The sequence below is a fragment of the Crinia signifera genome, chromosome 19 (genome assembly GCF_055691185.1).
Source record: "Crinia signifera chromosome 19, ASM5569118v1, whole genome shotgun sequence".
Classification (NCBI taxonomy): Eukaryota; Metazoa; Chordata; class Amphibia; order Anura; family Myobatrachidae; genus Crinia; species Crinia signifera.
In genome coordinates, this window is record NC_139226.1 from 60,453,265 (window position 1) to 60,477,541 (window position 24,277).

The 24,277-nt window shown below is 45.0% G+C and overlaps 1 protein-coding gene across 1 annotated transcript in view; it reads left to right on the top strand.

The window, feature by feature from the left end:
* Positions 1 to 24,277, top strand: part of TNNT1 (troponin T1, slow skeletal type) — a 57,369-nt gene that overhangs the window by 14,936 nt on the left and 18,156 nt on the right. Inside the window, exons 3-6 of the mRNA XM_083161729.1 lie at positions 14,249 to 14,270; positions 15,214 to 15,274; positions 21,223 to 21,339; positions 23,445 to 23,522. Of these exons, the coding sequence (XP_083017855.1) occupies positions 14,249 to 14,270; positions 15,214 to 15,274; positions 21,223 to 21,339; positions 23,445 to 23,522 (278 nt within the window). The remainder of the gene's footprint in view (positions 1 to 14,248; positions 14,271 to 15,213; positions 15,275 to 21,222; positions 21,340 to 23,444; positions 23,523 to 24,277) is intronic.

Below are 24,277 nucleotides of genomic sequence, written 5' to 3' on the forward strand. Positions count from 1 at the left end.
TGTTTTTTAAGGGAAAAAATATCACTAAGTTAAGGGATGAATGAAAAATTAAAATAACCATGTAACATGCCGTTTTAAACCAAATAATAAAAACATGTATAATTGACAGTTTTAAATGTTTACAACTCCTTTTGGAGTTTTCTGGGAAGTGCCGTTTTTAGCAATGATGTTAATGCTTAGGTTCTCCGTTTCTCTGAAGTTTGCAGCGCAAGGTAATGTCCAGGCAGTTCGGTGTTGCTATCTGTCCCTAACTATTACCTTATCGCTGTCTTCCTTCTCCGTCCACGGGAATCTTCAGCCGTAGCGCTCACTCGTTACCGGAAGTGCGGGGTCCCGTCTCTGTGCGGCGTCTCCGGGTAGCGTGTTCTGCGGCTTACTTCTGACAGCTAGTGTCGGCTCTCTTCCTCTTTCGCATCCAACGCGTTTCGAAGCACTAGGCTTCTTTGTCAAGGATGTTGGAATGGACTGGCTGACTGTTTTTTATACCAGTGAAAAAAACTTTTTTTATTTTTTTCTAAAAAAACTTTATTTGTAAAAACGGAACAAGAACAAACACCAGGCTTCTTCCCATGCCTAAGGTGTGTTGGCTGTAAAACAACTGGAGTACAAAGTACAAAACCAATAACCACCTTCAATTCAAATAAGAACACAAAAGAGTACAAACAAAAACAAAACATTTCCTGTCTGACCAAAGAAGTGATTTATTTGCTGGAATGTCCGTGTGGCCTCCAGTATGTGGGCCAAACAAAAAGATGTCTCAAAGTTCGCGTTGCCGAACACATATACAATATTAAAAAGGGATTACAAACTCATAGCTTATCCCAACACTTCTCAGAAGTTCATAATAAGGATCCTAGCTCTTTAAAAATAAATGCTATTGAGAAAATCACCAGGAACTGGAGAGGTGGAGATCCAGTAGTACAGTTGAAAAAGAGAGAATCCAAATGGATTTATGAACTGAGAACTTTGCAACCTTTTGGACTGAATATTGATTTTGAAATTTCTGCTTTTTTAAAATAAAACACTTACACAAAAAAATTCCCCTTTTTTTAAGTATTTTTTTCCCTCAAATATACCACATTTTAGATTGTTTATATAGAGACATGTGCATGCCGCCAAAAACAACCAAAAACTTCCGTTTTTACAAATAAAGTTTTTTTAGAAAAAAATAAAAAAAGTTTTTTTCACTGGTATAAAAAACAGTCAGCCAGTCCATTCCAACATCCTTGACAAAGAAGCCTAGTGCTTCGAAACGCGTTGGATGCGAAAGAGGAAGAGAGCCGACACTAGCTGTCAGAAGTAAGCCGCAGAACACGCTACCCGGAGACGCCGCACAGAGACGGGACCCCGCACTTCCGGTAACGAGTGAGCGCTACGGCTGAAGATTCCCGTGGACGGAGAAGGAAGACAGCGATAAGGTAATAGTTAGGGACAGATAGCAACACCGAACTGCCTGGACATTACCTTGCGCTGCAAACTTCAGAGAAACGGAGAACCTAAGCATTAACATCATTGCTAAAAACGGCACTTCCCAGAAAACTCCAAAAGGAGTTGTAAACATTTAAAACTGTCAATTATACATGTTTTTATTATTTGGTTTAAAACGGCATGTTACATGGTTATTTTAATTTTTCATTCATCCCTTAACTTAGTGATATTTTTTCCCTTAAAAAACACCTATTCCAAGCGCTTAATTATTTTCCATAGTATATCTGTTGCAGCCAGGAAATGCCATTGGAACACAATATGACTCCACTGCTTGTCAAATTGATCGTTATTTTTCTTCAGGCACTTCAAAGTATAGTATTTTTTTTACCTGAAAATTTCTCACATAAGAGGGTGCAAAATATTAGATAGTCAGAAATCTCTTGCAATTTCCGGCGATTTTTTTTAGTAACGGGAATGTGAGATTTCTTTTAGTAATGGGAGCGTGCAGTTGATTGTAAAAATTACACAAAAAACAGTGTGGGGACCCTCCCAGAGCATAAAAATCCCTGAGCTTATTCAGCTGGTCCTAGTTTCCAAAATATTGGGAGAAAAAGTGATAGGGTCCCCCCCCCCCCCCGTATTTAGAAACCAGCACCAGGCTCTTGGACCAGTCCTGGTTCCAAAAATACAGGGGTAAAAAGACTGGAGGCCCCCTTTTTTTTGGAACCAGCACCGGGCTCCAAAAGCCAGTAATGTCGTGCCACAGCCGTGGGAAACATTTTACTCAAGGTCCTCCAGCCATCACATGAACACCTTAGCTGGTCAGCCCTGGACGGGGTACCTGGAGGAGCGAGCACCCCCTTATAAAGGGGTCTTACCCAGGCTTAACCCTTCCAGGGCTGAAGCCTGGGGCCTTCCCCGCGTCCCTGGGCAAAGGACGCCAGGCCTATCACTTTGATGTAAAAAATAGAATTAATATTTAACATTGGGTTGTGTTGTGGAACAAAAAGTCCCAGCAAGCTTCCCATGCATGCAGGGATTTGGAGAACCACTGCATAACCAATGTTAAAATAATTACACACATACAGTACACCCAGAACAGTACAGCTTACTTACATACATGCAGTCATGCATACACACATTCATACAAGCAAACATAGATACTTAACTTGTCATGCTCCCCCGCAGGTCTGTCCTTGTCACCAGTAGGATCCAGGGGGTTAAAAAATGAAAAACCTGAACCAAGAACTTGAGAAGTTGCCTTTGTGCCTCTCCATCGCCAGTCTTGGATTCCCAGTGACTCACCCAATCAGGGCTAACCTCCAAGGGAGTTCCCCACCTGATCGGATGTAGCCGTATCCATGAAGTTGGCAACATCCAATCAGGGCTGAGCTCAGCCCTGCTTGGTTGAGGGGCTACCCATTGACAAATATCACTGGAATTACCTATCAGTAGCGGTTATCCCCTCAAAAAAGCAGGTCTCAGCTCCATGGAGATGGCTACATCCGATCAGGTAGGGAACTCCCCTGGAGGTTAGTGTTGTCCATTTAAGGATCCAAAAGAGAAAAGTCTGATGGTCATTGGTGGATGTTTGCCCCTATCCCCCCACCCCCAATATAAAATCTGCAACTCAGCTCAGTGCTAGTGAAGCCATATGTAGTCCATGACTGCACTGGCTACACTGTGACTGGCAGTGACATTTAATCAAAGGTCTTACCTGTCAGTCACAGACACTCAAGGCATTCCCACTGTGAGGTTTTCCCTTTTGCCAAGACTGCCAGTCCGGGCTGTGATAAATAGAGAGCAGGCTTATTGTAGGAAGCCACTCCCTACCTTATCATACAGCCCAATCAAGCTTCTGTTGGGCTACAGTTAGTGTAATCCATAGAAGTCAGGGGTTTGCGCAGTCGCACAGCGGCACCTGGCATGTGCCAGTCCCATCACCTGCAGGATCCAATGTGCAAGTGCTGGGACCTGGGACTGGCAGATGCCTCTTCTCCAGGCACATTATTAGTGGCAACCTAGTGCCAAATATAAGTAGGAGCCGCTGCTGAAAATGGTTGATTTAGGATCTGTAAGAGATTAGGAGCAATATGCAACTCACCTACTGCAATTGATTCCAAAGATTTAGAAGCATGACTGCTGAAAATTTTAACAAACTGTTATCCTAGAGGTTTTGATTTCTTTTAAATTGGTTTCAAGAAATAACTACAGGCATTACAAGACAGGCAGTCAAATCTATGTCTCCTTAAGTGCCAGCATGGACAGTTTCTTGGCTACATTCATGGTCAATGGATTTATCCTTCAAAAATAAACTAGGCCATCTACCATTTCAAGATCATTTGCTGTTTCACCAAAAAAGGTAAAGAATTTATTGAGACCTGTTTAAAAATTAATTCTATTCCTCAGGTTAAAAATACACAAAAAAAACGTATTTTGGTCCCTATGTAGAGCAAGTTATTGGTATAGGTCCCAATATTACATTCAATTCCTAGATATAGCCAACTAGGTTGATACAATTTTCACCATGTGAAAAGTTGACCAATATTTATTTGCCAAAGGAGACAAATAAAGAGGTTTCCAACACTATTTACTTCCCAAGTCATTACCCTCTATAAACAACATGTTGCCAGACTGATGGTTTTGAAGGCTACTATCTGATTTGTATGGTTAAGAACCAATAATTCCAATGTCAAATATTTAAATCTTACTAGCACAATAATGGATGATCTTTTTGTGGTCTCAATAATTCTCACCTATCCAAAGTGTTAATAAGTATTATGTCACGACTGTGGCACTTACCGGTTCGGACTGTCTGGTGGGTCTTCAGTCCTTCCTCCTGGTGGCTCTCTGGTCGCAGTACTCTCTTCCCCCAGCAGTGGCTCCATTGTCCTCATTTGTCAGCGCTTGTGCAGATTGCAGGTCTGCACTCAGGTGCCATCTTGCCGAGTCCACCAATCCCTGCATGCTTCCCGGGTCAGCAACCAATCAACAGAGCCCAGGATTTAAAAATCTGCTTGAGACATACAGACTGACACCAGTACAACAATAACCTTCCAGTTAGAAGGATCAGCATCCTGAGCTCCTGCTAATACTAGGATAAGCACCATTGTTATTCTCCATTTCAAGTCTGCAGTTAACCTCTTCAGCTCCTGTCCATTCTATTTTGTCCGGTTTGAGTATGCAGTTAACCTCTTTAGCTCTGGTCTATTCTATTTGGTCATTCTCTGGTTCAAGCCTGCAGTCATCTTCTGAAGCAAGTCTTTACCAAGTCTTTGTGTCTTTATTAAGTCTCCAAGTCGTTATCAAGTCTGCAGTGTCTTTTCAAGTCTTCAAGGCATCACCTGATTTCATCTTCAAGGCATCACCTCATTTCACGTCTTCAAGGCATCCTCTAATTCCAAGTCTTCAAAGCATCACCTTTTTTCACGTCATCAAGGCCTCATCTCTTTTCAAGTTATCATTTTATTTCAAGTCTTCAAATAGAACTCGTCAAGTGTGTCTGCCTGTCTCCAAGTATTTGTCCTCTTCATAACAGACTGTAGATCTTATATTTGCCCAGCCACCTTCAAACCCGATTCTGCAAGTCTCTCAACGAGTCTAGGTCCTCAGCCGGTTTCACAAAAAACATAAATGGATTTATGATAACAAAAAAGTTCTAAATGCAATTCATAGTTACAATAAATGCAGCGGAACTTAATATTTGCATGGGTTTAATCAATCTAAAATACACAAACTGGCATATACAGATAAAGGAATAATTTCAAACAATTCTGAATTTTGACGTAGGGACAGACCATTATCAATTCATGTATTTGCCATTTGTGGTTTTACTTTCCTATGATTCTTCATTGTTCACGATTAGTGATCCTGATAGTAGAATTTAACAAGTTAAGAATGCTAGTCATTCAGAAACTGAACAGGATTTATTATAGAAATTCCACCTTACTGGTCACTTATACCAAGTAAGTTCCTAACAAACCATCAATGGATTACAGTTGCTTTCATTGTTGAAGTTCGTGGGTGGTGTGTGTTTGTGTGTGTGGTGGAGGGGGGGGGCAGCTCCGATCTCCATGTATTTGTTCTAGTGGTGCCTACGTGCCAACTTGTGGCTCTGGGTTATGTGCGTAATGGGCAACCCCAATAGGTGTTGTCAGATGGGGGGATTGACTATATACCTGACTGTGGGAGACTTAATCACTATTGGGATGGTCAGATTGTTTGAATGGATTGCATTTTTTTTTTTCTTTTTAAGCTATACCTGGGTCCATCTAGGAAGGAAGAGATTGTCCCAGTTGCAGAGGGTGCCATTACCATTTTTTCAGTGTTTATGTTGATCTAGGTTAATGTGGGTGTGTTTACCAATTGATGACCCACCCATGTTGTAGCCCCACCCACAATATCCACAGTGAGGGGTCAAAACTCTCTCTCTGTCTCTCTCTGTCTCTCTCTCTCTTTCTATAAAATTAGGCCCTGTCCATTATATATTTTTACTTAATCCATTAAGTACCTTTATATATGTCTCTTGTATTCCAGCCCTCTTTTGGGTCGGTGATCCCTTATTACAATTCCCATCTAAGATGTTTGCTGCACTGTAACCCAAGATTACACTATTACCTTAAATATCTTTATTTCTGATGAGGTTTTTAACCTTGTGCATATTATAGTTATGAATGTTATGAGTTATGATAAGTGTAGCAGTCTGTGAGTTGCAGGTAATAAACAGGATTTCCGTGATTTAGCCATAATATTTTTAAAGCATCAATATTTTAATATCAAAACCAAGTTAGTTGCCTTTTTTGAATCATTTGGCAATTTAAACATTGCAGCTTAGGGTTATATTCAATTGTAGTCGAAATGCCGTCATGTCAGAAAGAGGGCAGTTTCGAGAAGGGATTCCGACCTATTCAATAAGTCTGGATTTGCCGAATAGCCGTGGACAGGTGCTTTTATCTGAAACGTGGCCGAATCTAACAGGTCAGGGGGGAGGGGGAAGCAGCATCAGAAGCAAAATGTGACACTGAATTTGGCCGCTGATTGAATAGGGCATGTTGAATCTATTCCGACAAATGAATGTCGGAATAGATATGACTTTAATTGAATAGAAAAGTTAATCTCCAAAATCCTGTGCTGAAAAAAAGCAAATGAAAATGAATTGGTTTAATGTACATAGCACTGCATATTGAATCATGCCTATTGCTATATAGAGCTTGGCTGATGGCGATTGCAAATCTTCAAAGCAAATATGCTGACTGTAAAGTGTGATAGTTCTTATAAAACAGCTTTACAAGTTCCCACGTCTCTTACTTCTTGTGTATGGTTTGTGTTATGCATGCAGGGTAATGAATGCATTCACTAGGATCAATGAGAATGCCTAAAGGTACTTGTTACATTTCAATGCAGTATTCTGACATCTCAATTTATTATACCACTTACATATCTAACTCCTAGACGGTAGGAGAACATACACATTGAATCAATTATACAAAGCCAATGTAAGAACCATTACCAAGTAACCAAAGCTGGGACAATTTTGGGCAATTTGTAAGCAAGCGACCCTATGTGTAAAGCTGTGTACACACTATGATATATTGGACAGTATGAGGCCTACACACAATGAGATTTCAGGGCATTTTTCGTAGGGTCCATCCTGATATCGATGTTCAGCCCCACACATCGCTATTGGCCGGCTGGATAAATCTACTTAATTGCCGGTGTAAGACTTCTGAGAGTCTTCAGTGAGACTCTGAGGATCTCCCCGGACTAATGTCCTGACTCCGTTGCCCCTGCCTGGGGTTGACGGTTGTGTGCAGTACTAGGCTTCGCCTGTACCCGTCCCGGCTGTAAGGGCGAATTAGGACCGCACAGACTCCGTTACAGGCAGGTCTTAGGTGGGGACAACGCAACCGCCAAAGCAGGAGGACAGCAAGGGGAAATGCTAACTAAACCCCAACAACAGGATGGGGAATCCCCAGAGGCCTGAAGGGACCAACGAGTCTCAGAAGATGAACTTATCACGCATAACTGCAACAAAGCATAACAGGTGTAATATAAGAAATATAATAACGGCAACAATGCACAAGAGATGGTATATAACAAATACAAAACAAGGTGACTACTGCAGGGGGAACCCCTGACTTATCTGGGAGATGGAAAAACCACAAATGAAGTTGGACCAGCAGCAGCAGGACAGAATGCTAAAACGGAGCTTCTGCAGGGAACCAGGAACACGTCCAACACCAGGCAAGGCTTAGGCAAAGGGATGCTATAACCGGGGTCTGTTCCCAGCAGACACCGGTTATTTATTCAAACTACCCGCTCTCCGGCCGCTGACGTCAGCCGCCAGCTCCGGAAGCCGCCGGCCGGAAGTTCGGGGACGTTGCCCGGCAACCTCCCGACGCCCGGCTGCTGAGAGGACAGAAGCTCGGGGCGTTGCCTGGCACCGTCCCTGAGGCTTCAGAGAAGTGCGTCCGCCGCCTGAGCCTGTCCTCCGTGACAGAGGCGGACGGCGGCTAACAGCCGGTTAGGGCCAGTGTTCTCAACGGAGAACACTGGCCCTGACAGATCACCCAGCACACAGGTCCTTATTTTAGTTGAATCGGACGGATGCATTTTTTGGACAGGAACCGAGTGCACGGATCGCTCACACTGTCCGAACGGACCGCAAGTGGATGTTTCATGTGAACACCTCTTCCATCTGTGGGAACCTCCCCCATCCTCCAATGGTCGCCCACCATCGAATGATGAACCGAGTGGTCAGGCAGCACCGAGTGCTCCAGACCACACAGACATTTTTCCTAATGAAAGCAGGGATATGGGCGGGCAGCTGACATCCGGCTACGTTAGCTGTCCGCCCCCCACATGTGCATCACGGCTGCATTATCATACATACGACCTGTGTTTTCATGGGAACGCCCATGAAACGCTGGGCATACGCATATGGTAATGAGCCTAAACAGCCCTTCACGCCCCTCTGGACCCCCTGATTGGATGGTTCACGCTGTGTTCATACGTGTGAGGCGTTCACACATGCGCAGATAGGCTTCCGCAAATGCGCAAACACCAACCATCGGCCATCCTTCCGCATTCGGAGCCATCCGACTCATCCAATTCGGAGCCATCCGAATGATTCTATTGGCCGCTTAGCAGCCAATCAGGAGCCGACTTTCTCGGCTCTTGATTGGCCGCTAGGCGGCCAATAGAATCATTCGGAGGAGAGGCGCAGAAGATAACACATCTCTGCCCCTCTCCTCAGTCCGTGTCGGGTACTACCGGAATCGCCGGCGTTTCTTATTTTCAGAAGACCCAGACTACGGCGGACAGAAGAGGACGTGATCTTCGCCGGAGTACCTTGGTAAATTGGATTTCCTTCCACAGGTCCCCCTATGGATTTCTTCGGATCCAGGACCCCGGACTCTTCATCCCTGGAGCTCCGGACCCCAGACCAGCCCCGAAACCAAGGCCCTGGACCCCGGACTCTGCAGCCCCGGAACCCGGACTCTGCAACCCTGGACCCAAGGCACCGAACCCTGGAGCCCCGGACCCTGGAGCCCCGGACCCCCGGACCTCCAGACCTGGACCATGGAGGCCCGGACCCAGGAGCACTGGACCCCGGACCCAGGGACCTACCGACGGGCTCGAGATATGTAAGTATCAGTATGTGTGGGCTTTGGATGTATTAAAGTTTTATTTTTCTTGTGTCAGTGTGTGTTTATTTGACTATTTTTAATACTGTGGAACTACAAGTGCCAGCGGCCCTTTAATGCCCCGCATGCTGGGACTTGTGGTTCTCCAAGTCCCAGATTGCGGGGGAGTAGGGTTAAGGCTTTGGCCGCGGGACCTTATATAATAAGTGTCCCCCGGCTGTGGCATTACCCTGCAGGCTGGTTTAGCCTGGGGCTTGTTCTTAAAATACAGGGGGACCCCTAATCATTTTGTCCCCCCGTATTTTGGGAACCAGCCCTGGACCTGGAGCCTGGGGCTGGTTTTAAAAAAATCGGGTTCCCTGATTTTTTATTACCAGCCCCGGCTCTTTCAGCCTGGTGCTGGTTATGGCTGTGGGTGGGACCCCATGCCGTTTTTTTTATTTATTTTTCTATTTTTGTTTATCACACACTGCAGCCTGCACAAATTCATAATAGTGGCCATATACACAGCCGCTAATACGAATCATTACACCTTTGGAGGGTTACAAACCAGTCGTATTTGACTGCTTTGTAAATTCCCCTCCGGAACATGACTTTGCATACGGCTGAAACAGCCGTATGCAGTCGTATTGATTCGTAGTAAGAATACAATTTTTTTGTATTTGTATTCTTAGTAAATTTCCCCCATAATGTCACGAGAATAAAAATGTTTAACTTATACAATAAATAAATACAAGTACAAAAACGTGACGACGACTACTACAACTACTACTACTAATGCCAGGGAAGCAAAATCCCAAAGGAGTCTGATGGAAAATTAGCAACCTCAGAAGAATATAAATACATCAGGCTACGATTTCTGCTCATTGCATAAAACTATACTGATATATGTAGATTGCACCCACGCCCGTTATCAGGGGTAAAAGAAGGGTGGACACTGCAATGTTCAGAAACTTCATTTCTGTTAGTTTGCAAATAAGCAGCAAAAGATACTGCCTGTATTTATGTGACATAAGAGTAGTTGATCCTGTCACACTTTACGTATAAAACATTTATGACAGCAATAAACACAGCTAATACCGGCCAGCATATACATGGGTCTGTTTCACAAGGCAGTCACACTGCAGTACAAAACAAAACAACAGTTAATCAGCCATTTGTAGCTTGGGAAAATTGCAGCCACATAAAAGTCCATTACACTGCTTCAGCTATGTAACCGCGTGGAATGACAGACGCTCAGTATGCCTTCAAGCATGTTGAAGTTTTTCCCAGTGACTTACTATATATCGCTTCATCAAAATACTTTTCAAAAGATCACACTACTGTAACAGACACACAAGCCACTAACTTTAACAACACCATATTATGGGCAAAAAGAACAGTGACTGAAGCGCTGGGGAAAGATTGTCAGTGCGACACCAACCTTCTAGTAAAATGTCAGTGATACAGGATATAACTCGCTGCTAAATGATGCCAACATTTTGGTCTTAAGCCCCCCGTTTCCTTCTGACTCATACTACATTCAGACCGCAAATGCCGTGTCGCACACGGGATTAGGACACGGGTCCCATCCCCAGAGCAATACGGCAATGCGGTCTGAAAGTTCAGACACCGACACGGCATATTGCCGAGTCAGTGACGTCACAGGGGGTGGAGCTGGGCGGCGGCGCGTCATCGGGGGCTCTGGAGGAGGCAGTACTTGGAGCTGACAGTGCTGCCTCCTCCATACTGTGAACGGGACACGGGCCGCTCGACCCAGGCACCCGTTCACACTGCACTTGACACGGGTCATAGCCGTGTTCAACCCTGGTCATTACCAGGGTTGAACACCCGTGTTGCTCGACCCGTGGTGGCCTTTTCAGACCGCACGTGACCCGTGTTTAGGCCCCGCGAACACGGCAATAAGCCGTGTTCGGAGTGCGGTCTGAAAGCGGTATTACCTAACGCTAAAGGTGAGTATATACTGGGTGATTTTCTTTTAAAATCCGCCGCCGGATTTTACTTCGCCCGATGCTACTTCGCCAGCTACCGCAAGCGTACTAATTGCATTTGCACTAACATATGCAATTAGTAACGCAATGGACTGCTATTGAGATAAGAGCTGTCTTTTGCAAGTTGGTGCCGTTCCTGGACTTCTGGGTCTGAAGTGTACAGAGTGACGGCGGTTGCCGCGGGGGAAGCTGGCATGGATCCATGACAGATCCCTCACACAGCGCTGCAGAGAAAATCCCCTAGGCTTCTATGGGGTATTGGCAGGGGCGAATTTAGGGGTCAGGCCGCCTCTAGGCACAACATTTTTGTGCCCCCCCCCTATTTTAATGTTATCATATATGTATATACATTGTTATTTATATATTTCATAAAAATAAAAGGCACTTATTAGTACAGTGATTAACACAGTGTCTCCGTCAGTCTCTCTCCGGCTCACACACTGTGACTGACTGAGCGCAGGGAGGATCTGCGCTCCTCTCAGCTGCTGGATACACAGCAGCCAATAGACTGTGTGTGTGTGTAGAGTAGCCAATGGGCGGGAGCCGGCAGCAGTGAGCCTGAGCCATTTCTGGACGTGCAGGGGGACCGTCGGACCCAGCCACTAAGCGGTGGTGTAATGTGCATGGCAGAGTGGGTGGGCAGTGGCAGGTGACGAGCGGCGCTGCCTCCAACATATGATAATTCATGTCTGTGGCGCTCGTCACTCGCCGCTGCCCACCCGCTGTGCCATGCTGCTATTTAAAAGAATGCCAGCCTGCCTGCCGCCCTTAATTGGTGCCGCCTTGAGGCCGGTGCCTCACGGGCCTAGGTACAAATCCGGCCCAGGGTATTGCCAGCAAAACTGGTAATTCCCTCGGCAGCAGTGCACCGGCAGAGGGGCTAAAGTTCATATACGAAAATGCGTTAAAACCCCAGATAACAGGGTTTTTACTGCATTTTTGCTTTAGAGCAGTGTGTACGCTGTATATTGTTCATCCGGGAGCATGGCCAATTTCAATAATTAAATTCTTATGATAAGGGTGTACGTGCCTTTAGAGATCCCAGGCATGCCAATGAAGTAATTGCTTTCAGCACTTTAAAATTCAAGATTGGCTGTTATAAATGACAGCATAGGGGCAGATTCAATAAGCTGTGGGACTTAATCCATAGCTCCCAGCGATCAATTGCATAAAAAACGGTCCAATGTGATGCGAGTTCTCATGCGATATCGATTGCATGAGATCCTGCCACCCGGTAAGGTCCTGGGTAGCTCAAGGAGAGGTCTGAATCTCTCTGCACCCGGGAGAGTCAGGAGTCAGGAGAGAGCTTTTCAATCATAGTTACATAGGGGCAGATGTATTAAGCCTTAACAAGAGATAAATGCAAGGGTGATAAAGAAAGATAAACTTCCAGCCAATCAGCTCCTTACTGACTTTTTTCAAACACAGCCTGTAACATGGCAGTTAGCAGGTGATTGGCTGGACGTTTATCTCTCCTTATCACACTTGCATTTATCTCTTGTTAAGGCTTAATACATCTGCCCCATAGTTACATAGTAGGTGAGGCTGAATAAAGACTTGCGTCCATGTTACCTATGTTATTGAGAAATATATTTTGCCATCCTCATCTAGCCCTTTAATAGGATTAAGTGAGCCAGAGATGTTGGACATAATCCTATGCTAATCCCCTACTGTATTGTTATATATATTGTATTGCAGCTGAGAACAATTGGCCTTGGTGAGCCATGGCTATCCAGAGAAGGCTAGTTGAAGAAGGCTCCATCTTTATGCAGTACTTGTATGCCCTACTAGACAGTGCCTGGCCCAGAGACTAGCACAGCAGATAGAAAACACTATTAGGGTGCTCGCATCGGGCACCATGCCGCACTACACCTAAAGGCACCCATACACTAGCCCAACTTGTCCTAAGGACAAGTCAGACCAGTTTGCCCTTGAGCTCCCCCAGCAGCTCCCCGGGAGGCTCGCTTACGCACTTGATGTGCCATTTTTACATGCAATAAATTTCAGTCACATTGGAAGTCTTTCCTCCCTCTGAGACTGCCAGACTGGCTGCAATAAGCAAAGATCTGGCTTCCTTTAGGAACCAACTCCCTGACTTTCATGCAGCCCAGTCTGGCTTCTATGGGCTGCAGCTGAAGCAGTCCATAAAACAGGGGGTTTGCGCGTGCGCAGTCTCACAGCAGCATCTGAATATGTGACAGTCCCAACATCTGCTAAATCCATCCACATGATGGTACACAGTGCTGGTAGCTGACCCTCATCTCCAGAAACGTGTGTAGCCACAAATCTGTCGTATGAAACTTTACTAATATAAATAATGTAGAACCAGTGGTGTAAGTTCATCCCAGTCATCCAGAAACAAGGAAAATGTTGCTGCCCCCCCCCAAATAGCTCAATCAGTAAGGTGTCTGTCTCCAGTAAGACATGTCTTGGGTTCTAATACAATGTGTGACACTTGTATAAATGATGATAGTAGTGGTAAGCCACCACAAAAACAATAAAGATGGCTTTCAATTAACTGATTCAAATTGTCAGGGAAGAAGAGGTGCCTCCTTGGGAGCAGGAGCCCAGTAGCAGATGACTCCATTGTCTCCCAGAGTTACGCCTTTGCGTAGAACCTAGTTCCATGAAAGCAGAAGTCTTGTATGAAAGCCTAAGATTGCATGCTTCATATACAGAAACTACTACAGTTCTTAAAGAAACATTATTTTATATGTTTATGTGTGTGTCTATTGTCAAGCAATACAAAAAATCAATTAAACATTAAAAAGTTAGTAAATTGTAAGTTAAAAAAAGTGATGATTTAAATGGAACGTTTATTCGGGATTAAAATGTATTGTAAATCCTTTTATAATCGATGAACACAAGCATGTGACAGGCAGGCTATAAAAGCAGCTTCAGTCTCTTGGGATCAATTCATCACAACATTGCAAGGAGGCAGGGCCAATTTTATCACTAGCTGTCTGTGCTAATTGGCATCAATTTGTGATGGAAACGTAAGTGGTGTTAAATTGCAAAACCTAACATCAGTACAGATGTGTTTACACCTTCCCTATAGACTTGTAATAGGTGTAAGCTGTGAGTCACCTTGGTCAGACCCATGTGAAGTGTACAGCAGTATAACGTCACACATGTCATTCATTGGAAACTGTGATATAATATTTTCTCTCTCTTTGTTAACAGAGGAGGAGCGCCCGAGGCCGAGGTGAGTGTTTTATCCTGGTAGGCGCATTAAGCTGTCAAACAGGCAAATATCTCCCTCTGCAAATGTTCTCGTTAAATCTAAGAGTCAATTAAAGTCATATAAATGTTTCAATCATGTCACCAATCAAACATAGCGTATGTTGAGAACACCAGCCATAAAACTTTGAACATAAAGAATAATAGATTTGTTTTAATTATTTTCATATTCTATGCCCCAATTTTGATACAAAATTGATATAAAATTAAAATCTGTTTTGCGACATTTAATTTTGATCATTTTTATTATTGTTGGTTTTGTATTTTATGAAGTGCAAACATTCAGGATCGTTCGCTGCAAATCGGGTTTTGCCCCAGCCCCAATGGTCGGGGTTTGCGTAAGTGCATTTCTCCGCCTGTGCAAATCCCCGGCAGTGAACAGCTTCGGCGAGTTACACACTCGCCGGGCCATTCGCTGCGGGGAGGCAGCGATGTCATCGCCCGATGTCAGCGACCGCCACATCTTCGCGGAACAGCTTTTATAGACTTTTATTACTGAAGGGGAAAGAAATCATTCGATGGTCAGTGACCATCGAATGATTTCTCTCACGTTCGGCCACTTGCGAGGGGAAGTGTATGAATACACATCCCCTTAGATGGTATTGAGGTGATTCGGGCAGGTGGTGTTTTTGGGCTCGCTAGGCAGCGAATGTACAGTGCCTAGCGAGCCACCTGAATCAGGCCCTTATTACACAGTGCATCATTTAGGAGACCATAACACAAACTAATGACATGCAATAACATAAATCAGACGGTGATGATGGCTCTGCCCAAACCATTTTACAATCTAAGAGGTGTGTAGTTAACAGATGATATATAAGGAGGTAGAGAACAATTGAGGGTGTGGGTGGCTGTACATATCCATGGACAGAGATACTGTATTATGGTTCATGTTCTTTTGTTCACAGACCGATGATGCCACAGTTGGCTCCTCCAAAAATTCCAGAGGGAGAAAGAGTTGACTTTGATGTAAGAATATCGCGTGTATAGTACTGTCAGCACGTCTTTTACTAATTAAGAACACTTCCACCTCTAATGAGTTCCATGTCACACTAGGCTCTAGAACGCCATTTACTATTTATGTGCAAATGCCTTAATAGCTTTAATGTTGATCTATTTGGAAATGCAACTAAAATAATATTGGTCTGCATTTAAGAAGCCTGCAGTTGCTCATAACGTTATGAATTGTCTTGTGAGGTGGTCACTTTTCTTATGTCTGAGCTGTTGGCTGGGCCGGCACTACCATTAGGCAGCTTTAGGCAGCTGCCCTGGGCGTCGAGATCTGGGGAGGTAGGGAGTTCACCGAGCAAGACTATAACAAAGGAATATCTATGAGGAAGACGCAGAGAGCACCGGCGGCTTGACCACTTACACCAGGCGGTCTCCTAAGAGAACCGGCGGGTATACTGCTTATTCATTGAAGTATGTACAATAAGCCCAGGCAGCAATACGTCTGATATACGAAGATACATTATAAAGGCCTAGGCTGATTTTATCATGGCATAAAGGAGCACTTACTAGAGATTCTGGTAATTAAGCTGCTTATTTACAGGCACGTACTGGGGAAGCCCTGGCAGGTACACCATAAAAATGTAGGTTCATACATACAAAAAGAATCTGATCACCATACCGCTATCATACGGATGCATTTATAGGAGGCTCCAGCAGTTATAATACTCCACCACAGTCCTGATTAATTAAGTGAGACCTCTTTTTGAGCCTTGAGGGTTCAAATATTATTAGAATAAAGTATGATAAATGCCACACTAATATGTTTATAACAGCAGCCATTATAGTGCTGTCCCAATTTTCATATGAAATAAGTTGATATACTGTATATCACTTTAAATGTATTTATTTTTTATATAGAAGTATATTCATACTATCTACAATTTTTTTATCATACATGGCTTATTAATTGCTGTTGTTATAAATACGAGACAAATATATGCAACCACACTCTATTTAATCACTGACACCGAGCCAGAAGGTTATTATGGGCCTTATTCTAGTTCACTCTTTCTGACAAAATGCTTCTTAGATGGACAAAACCATGTGCACTGCAGGGGGGCAGATGTTACTTGTGCAGAGAGAGTTAAGCCCTGTACACACGGGGGGAGATATATTGCTTAGCAATATATTGCTAGCAATTTATTACTGAGCAATATATTGCTGTGTCCCCTTTTCATCAGCGACCAGAGATGGTCGCTGATGAAAAGGAACCTCAGCCGGCGGTGCCGTAGAGGTAATCAGCTGGTCACAGGAGCAAGCTCCTGCGACCAGTGATTAGAATGGGGCAGAAAACGGGATCGCGCATCCGGCGATTTATCGCAGGGGCACACTTCCATCACTGGCAATATGGTCGCATGCGACCATATTTCCAGCGATTTCAGCCCCTATCGCCCCCGTGTGTACACAGCTCTAGATTTGGGTGGGGTTTTACTTCAAAGTGTGATCTATTTTGCAGTGTAAAAATAAAGCAGCCAGTATTTACCCTGCACAGAAACAAAATAACTCACCCAAATCTAATTCTCTCTGCACATTTTACATCTGCCCCACCTGCAGTGCACATGGTTTCAGTGGCGGAACTCCCGGAGGCAATGGAGTCACATGCCGCCGGGCGCCAGGTTTAAGGGGGGCACTGGCTCCATTGCCTCCGATGTTCTGCTCATTAATGCTGCTGCCGCCTGCCGCACTTATTCAGCGGCATGTTATGCAGAACATTGTACGCAGTGGTGCGGACGGGTGCCCCCTTCCCTCCGTAGCCTTGTGCGGCGGGCGGTCCCCCTCCCCATAGCCTTGTGCGGCATGAAATGGTGCGGGCGGGCTCTCCTCCCCTCCCCGTAGCCTGGTGTGCATTGGTGGGAAGCGGGCTGCCCCTCCCCCATACCCCTGTGTAAAGTGGTGCGGGCGGCAGGCCGGGCAGCCTCTCTCCCCCGTAGTCTTCTGTGTATCGGCCGCTCCTCCCTGTCACCCGGCCGCTGGGGTGGAAGTCCGGGCCTGAGGCTGAGCAAGCCAGTCAGCCGGCCAACAGTGTCACTGTCAGATAGTGACGAACATCCAGTCGGGTGGGAGACAGTCCACTCCACACAGCCAGTGTGCGAGTGTGACTGTCACTTAAGCAGGCAGATGGCAACTAAGAGCTGAGAGCTGAGTAAGAGATGCTGCAGCGGCAAACGGTGATTCTATGAAAGCCTCTCTCTGCCTTTCTCTCTGACACTTGTTTCTCTCTCTCTCTCTCTCTCTCTCTCGCTATGGGGGAGGGGGGCACCAACTTTTATCTTGCCTCCGGGCTACATGGACTAACTTACGCCACTGCATGGTTTTGTCCATCTAAGAAGGATTTTGTCAGAAAGAGTGAACTAGAATAAGGCCCTATAAGACAAGGTGGGGGAAATTTACTAAGATGTGTATTCTACTTCACATGTGATGTTGCTATGGGCAACCAGTCAGATCCGGTCTACTATCTTCTAGAGAGGCTTTCCCAACCACGGTCCTCAAGGCACACCAACAGTGCCGGTTTTGTAGATATCCAGGCTTGAGCACAGGTGACTTAATTAGTATCTGAGTGATTCTGATTAAACCATCTGTGCTGAAGCCTGGATATTACTAAAACGTGCACTGTTGGTGTGCCTTAAAGGCCGCAGTTGGGAATGCCTGTTCTAGAGGGTGCTAAATACATAAGAAGTAGATTCTGACTGGTTGCCCATAGCAACGTCACATGTGAAGTAGAATACCCATCTTAGTAAATTTTCCCCTGTGTCTTTTGTCATATATAGGCACACAGAATTCTTAGTCAAAAGAAGATCACCCCTGTCACATTTTGTCAATAGCGTTGGATATCATACTGATATATGGAGAACATCATCTACTCTAGTAGTGGAGTGATGAACTGGTCTAAACACTGTTGGAAGTGAAAGAATATAAGAAGCAGCTGTTACAAATTCAATCTGATACATAATAACATATACAGAGAAACAACATAAATACGCAGTTGCTGTTTACCAATGCTGCACTTCTTGCTGTATAGATGCTATTGGAGCCATATGCAGCATACATACTGGGAGATTTAAGCTGAATTTTTAAGCATTCTGGCTAGATTGCTTAGAAATTAAGCACAAATCGCTCTGTGTGTGAATGTCCCATAGCAATGGCGATGCGCGGTCCCTTGTTTTGCTATCACCAGGCTAGATCTTTCAAGCTTGCAGGATATATCTAGTGATTGCCTTTGTTCTATCACCAGCAGGGCCGCCGAAAGGTATGCTGGGCCCCGGTAAATTGGGGCGTGGCCTAATCGCAGGAGATGTGGTTACCTCCCGCAATTAGGTCTCTCCCCCAAAATTATTAAGGGGAGAGTGAAAAAACTCCTTATCAACAGAGAACACTGGCCATGACAGATCGCTCAGCACACATGGCTGGTGCATCACAGTGCACTGAGTGATCTGTGCTGCGTTATCTGTGCTTAGATCGCTCAGCACAAAGGCTCAGTCACCCTGTGTATATGATGTATTAGGTTAAGAATAAACTGTGCACATAGGGGCCAAATTCCCCTAATACCTTTATACACTAAAAGATATCGTACAGGCAGTGGCCCTATATATTTTAACACATCTTTCATTTCTTTTTTCACAATCTATAATTTTAATATTTCACTGATATGTTATTTAAGTTTCAATACATATTATTATATATTCTACGATTCTTTGATCCTCAGTGCACCCACAAGATTACTTTGATTTCTTGTCGGGCGTTTATGGTGTGCTGGATGTAAACTGTCTCCACGTTTATATGTACATCCGTGCAGCCGAATGTGGAAGGACTGAGACAGGCATGTAACTCCCAGAGGCAATGGAGATGCCAGCATCCAGGCTCCAAGCCTGGAAAGGGCACCTGCATGTATAGAAGCTAAAAATATAGAAAACAAACAATAAACAGTGCTAGAAATCAGGTCAACTAATATAGCCAATCACAAAGGTGCAATCAAAATTACAGACTCATTTCTTACTAATCTGTGGCTATATGACATATACACGTTACTAATCTACGCAAGTTTTGTTTTGACCCCAAGACTGGTGGCATATTGGTGGTGGTTATTGTTATAGGATCACTGCCCGGTGTGTACTTTTATATATTATATTTTATATCGTGTCTTTATTTTATTTTAAACTTTATACTTTTGATTGCACTGTTGTGATTGGCTATATTTGTTGACACGATTTCTAGCGATTATTACTTGATTTCTATATATTTTGTTTCTTGGGGATTGAGTAACCATAAACAGCAGTTGAAATGGGAAAATCCGCCAGCGCTTAACTTATATCTCTGTATGTAAAAAAGCACCTGTGTGGCTCACAGTGGGATCCAAATATGACCTCTGCTCTTCCAATGGAGCTCTGCTGTGAGATGGGATGCAGCGGGGAATGCTTATTCTGAATTTTCGGGTGTCCTTACCTGATCCACCAGCAATTCTCACACAGCATAGCTGGAGCCCTTTATTTTTGACCAAAGTGCCTCCAGGCGATTTAAATTAATTTATGCCTCTGGACCGAGACACCCACTTATGGTGTCAATGCATGTTGTAAGACTGCTTGGTGCTCCCCTATATGCCACCAGCTGTCGTACCATCAGCCCTATAGCAAGTCTCTGTCTGAATATGGCCTCCTTTTCCTGTGACCCTGTCACAGTTCCATGCCCACTGAGAGGACCACTTTTCAAAGCACTACTAGCCACCTCTTAGTCACCGTCTAATCTTAGCCCAACCACTCTTCCTCCACCTTTCTGATACCATCAGAATCTATCACAACAGCACATCTGTGGGTACACTCTATGTAATACATGTGCTCTATGGGTTTCCAGAAATATCAAATACTTGTTCAATTCTGTGAGCATTGGCATTGCCTGTGAATTGTATGTGACTCCAGATCTGAAGGGGGCACCCAGCCTAACCTTCTGGTTACCTCTGGTGAGTTCCAGCCTCTGGGTGGCATCCACCTGTGTAATTTGTATTAGAGCAGCGCTGCAGTGCTCAGCAGTGTCATTTCAGACTCTCAGTGGGAGTAAGTAGGCAGGGTTTACTGCCAGCGTTAGGCATTCACTCATCTGCCATGTAGCCCATCCGCTCCTCCCCTGGCCCTCAGTGGCTCATGCTGACTTCACACTTCTGAGCCGGATGGTTGCTCTCAGATGCCTCTTCAATTCATACCCGCTATAGGTGAGGAGCAGAAGGAATGGCTGCAGTGTTTGGAACACTGATACCGCTTTCAGTTCGCACTGAACTTTGAAACGGTTCAGTCCCGGTGCGACCCTGCATTTGCGGTCTGTTCATATCGCCTCTGTGTCCCGCGTCGTCGGAGGCGGGGGAGGAGGCAGCGCTTAAATCTGGTGCTGCCTCCTCCATAGTATGAATGGGAAACGGGTCACTCGACCCGTTTAACCCATTGACACTGCACAGCAACGAATCGGTAAGAACTCTTTACCCGGTTTGGATTGCCATGTAGCTACTGGTTAGCTGTAACCGGTAACCCCTTTCACATTGCACTAATTACTGGGTCGAACCGTCAAGAAACCGGCTTGTACCTGGTAATTGGGTGCGATGTGAAAGGGGTATGGCTGGGTGTGTGGATATGGGGCTGTGTTTGTGTGTAAGTATACTGAATGCTTAAAAAGCAGGATTTGTCCCCACTCATTAGATATTGGGTCACATGATTCATTTCTATAATGTTCCTTGATAGATTGTATAACAAAACTAACCCAGATATGACTAGCACCTCACACTCCAATATTTGTAGAAAATTGGTGGAATCTATGGACTTTATAATAGTTGCCGGTACTTACTGTATGTACTGTATAAGTACCTAGTTGCCTTTTCATAAAAACTCACTAATAAAGCTGCATTGTCCTGTCATTTACCACAACAGGACATACATCGCAAGCGCATGGAGAAAGATCTCCTGGAACTGCAGACCTTAATTGATGTCCATTTTGAACAGCGTAAAAAGGAAGAAGAGGAATTGATTGGCTTAAAGGATAGAATAGTAAGTAGACTTCAGTGTATCATAAAGGCCCTTATTCTGATCGGTGCGGCCGGATCCGAATATGCGGCCAGCACTGTGCGTCCTAAACCCCGCCTTCCATACGGATCGCCAACTCCGTCCGTACGCGGTAAGAAGCTGTCCGAACGGACCGCACGTGTATTTCTCATGAATACACCTCCTCCATCTCAGGGAACCTCCCCCATCATTCGATGGTCGCAGACCATCGAATGCAGGACCGAGTGGCCAGGCAGCTCCCGCAACCTCAGACCACACGGGCATTTCTCCGTGCAAAAACAGGGATCTGGGCGGGCAGCTGACATCCGGCAATGTCATATGTCCGCCCCCTACACGTGCGTCACGGCCGCATTACCATATGTACGCCCAGCGTTTGCATGGGAACGCCCATGAAACGCGGGGCGTATGCATATGGTAATGAGCCCAAATAGACCTTCACGCCCCTCTCCACCCCCTGTTCGTAGTGTTCACATATCATGCGGGATTTGGCCGTACGCCGCGCTCGTACATGCGCAGAGACGCCTCTGCACATGCGCAGACACAAAACATCGGCGGCACGAACGCACGCGGATATTACCGCACCATCCAGAATAAGGGCCAAGTGTTAAGGTACATCCATCACAGTATATATTACAATGCAGCTAATGGAATGGACAGCAGCATGCCATGCCCAGCTGAGCAGGTATTGTATGTGCAGGCAGGTGTGATATAACTGGCCGACAGTCAGTATACCGACATCGGAATCCCGGCAGTTGGTACTCTGACAGGGATGCGAGTGCAGGAAAGCCCCTTGCGGGTTAGCCACAGGTTATATTCTCCCTCATGGGGGACATGGACAACCACAAGGTAGAATAGCCCCCATTGATCAGGATCCTAACTGGCAGTCGAACAGTCAGGATTTCAATGCTGGTATACTGACCATCGGGATCCCGACCACCCGCCAGTCTTCAGGAACCAAAGTTAGGTAATACAGTATTTTCCCCACGTTATTACATACACAGCAAACATGGGCCCCCTTCAGCTCTGGGCCCCATAGCAGCAGCACCCCTTGCACCTATGGTAGTTACGCCATTGTCCCCACCCATTAAGAACATAATCACAGTGATGGGAAGCACAGGAGTAAATAATTTAGCAAATTACAAGAGGGTCAAGGGGTTTTCTTTGCTATATTTAGTTTACCTGCCTAGTTGTTATTTTTTCTTAATTTATACCTCTTAAATGCATACCCAAAAGTTAGCTCTCTTAATATAATTGAACCCAACAATTGATTTAACAGTATGCCAGTCACAGTGAAGCCAGTGCAGTCTGGTGGGAAGGGGGGGAGGGGTGGCTAGAGTCCTACAGCCCATAGATAAAATGTGCCACTAGTAAGCAGACATCTGTATCCAGGTGCAACAAATGTGAATCAGTTAGTGCCTCTAAACTGTGCTTTGTGTAAATGGCCGATTCACTTCCCTGTAGTCACCAGCCTACCAAGCTCACTGCCACTATTCACTAACCATCTCCTGTGACTGGCCAGTTAGCTGTCGGGAGCGCAGGTCATAGGGCCACGACCTCGCCACCGAATGCAGGGTCCAAAACTCCTTGCGGGGGGTTCCTGGTGAAACCGTCGGTGGTGTCAGACTCCGTGCCTCTGATCAGAGTCTCGTCAACTCCCCCACCTAGCTGTGCCCGCAGTGTCAGTGATACTCCTATGAACTGTCCTTACCTTAAGCCTCCCATGTTCCAGTTCCCAGCATCCACCACTGGGCCACTGCTGCCACAGCCTGGAACACCAGAGACCCGAGCCCTGACAAAGTTATAGTTACATTAAAAAGACAAACAATAATGTTATCTCAGATATTGATGTTTATTTTAATGGAGTGCATAAAGTTTTTTAATAAAACTACTGTAGAAATTAGTATAGCATAATTAAGCACAGTATTTATTGCCTTTTGTGGTTTTAAAAATATATTTTTAATGATAGATGGAAAAGTATTGTGAAAGAAGATATAAAACGTGTGTGTGATCTGTACTTGTGAATAGTTAGATGGGACAATCTATTTTGCCATGTAAGTGATTCATTTTAATGATGCTCCGTGCTTCATCAGGGTCATCGGAGAGCTGAACGCACAGAGCAACAGCGTTTCAGGAGTGAGAAGGAGCGGGAGAGACAAGCGAGAATGGCGGTAAGGTTGCATTATACAGTATAAGAGAAACAAACCTACTGGGTCATTTTTTAGTAGTTGTGTAGACAAAACTGATGCAAACAGTGCTTCCCACACCAATCACTATATAAAAGGCTAAATCCTCAAGTACCACAAGTGACCACTAGAGTCCACTCAACTGACCAAATTACTCCTTAACAGAAAGTGAAACCAGAATGATTTCTTTCAAACTTCCTGGATATGGCTAGAGGGAGGGTAGAGACTAGATCCCTTTCAGTTTTGTTTACAGCAGGGGTGGCCGGACTTTTACAACCCGGGATCTACTTTTTGTACACTTACTAACCGGGGATCCACCGACATCTGCCCGTGTGTAAAATATACCACTCCACATGCAATACCTCCCTTACACATTATGCAACACGGAATGAGATAAACTTCACATTACAGTAATGCCACACATGATGAGCTAAAATTCACATTCTGACACAGGGAATGTGCCCGAAATTCACATACTGACACAGGGAATGTGCCCGAAATTCACATACTGACACAGGGAATGTGCCCGAAATTCACATACTGACACAGGGAATGTGCCCGAAATTCACATACTGACACAGGGAATGTGCCCGAAATTCACATACTGACACAGGGAATGTGCCCGAAATTCACATACTGACACAGGGAATGTGCCCGAAATTCACATACTGACACAGGGAATGTGCCCGAAATTCACATACTGACACACAGGGAATGTGCCCGAAATTCACATACTGACA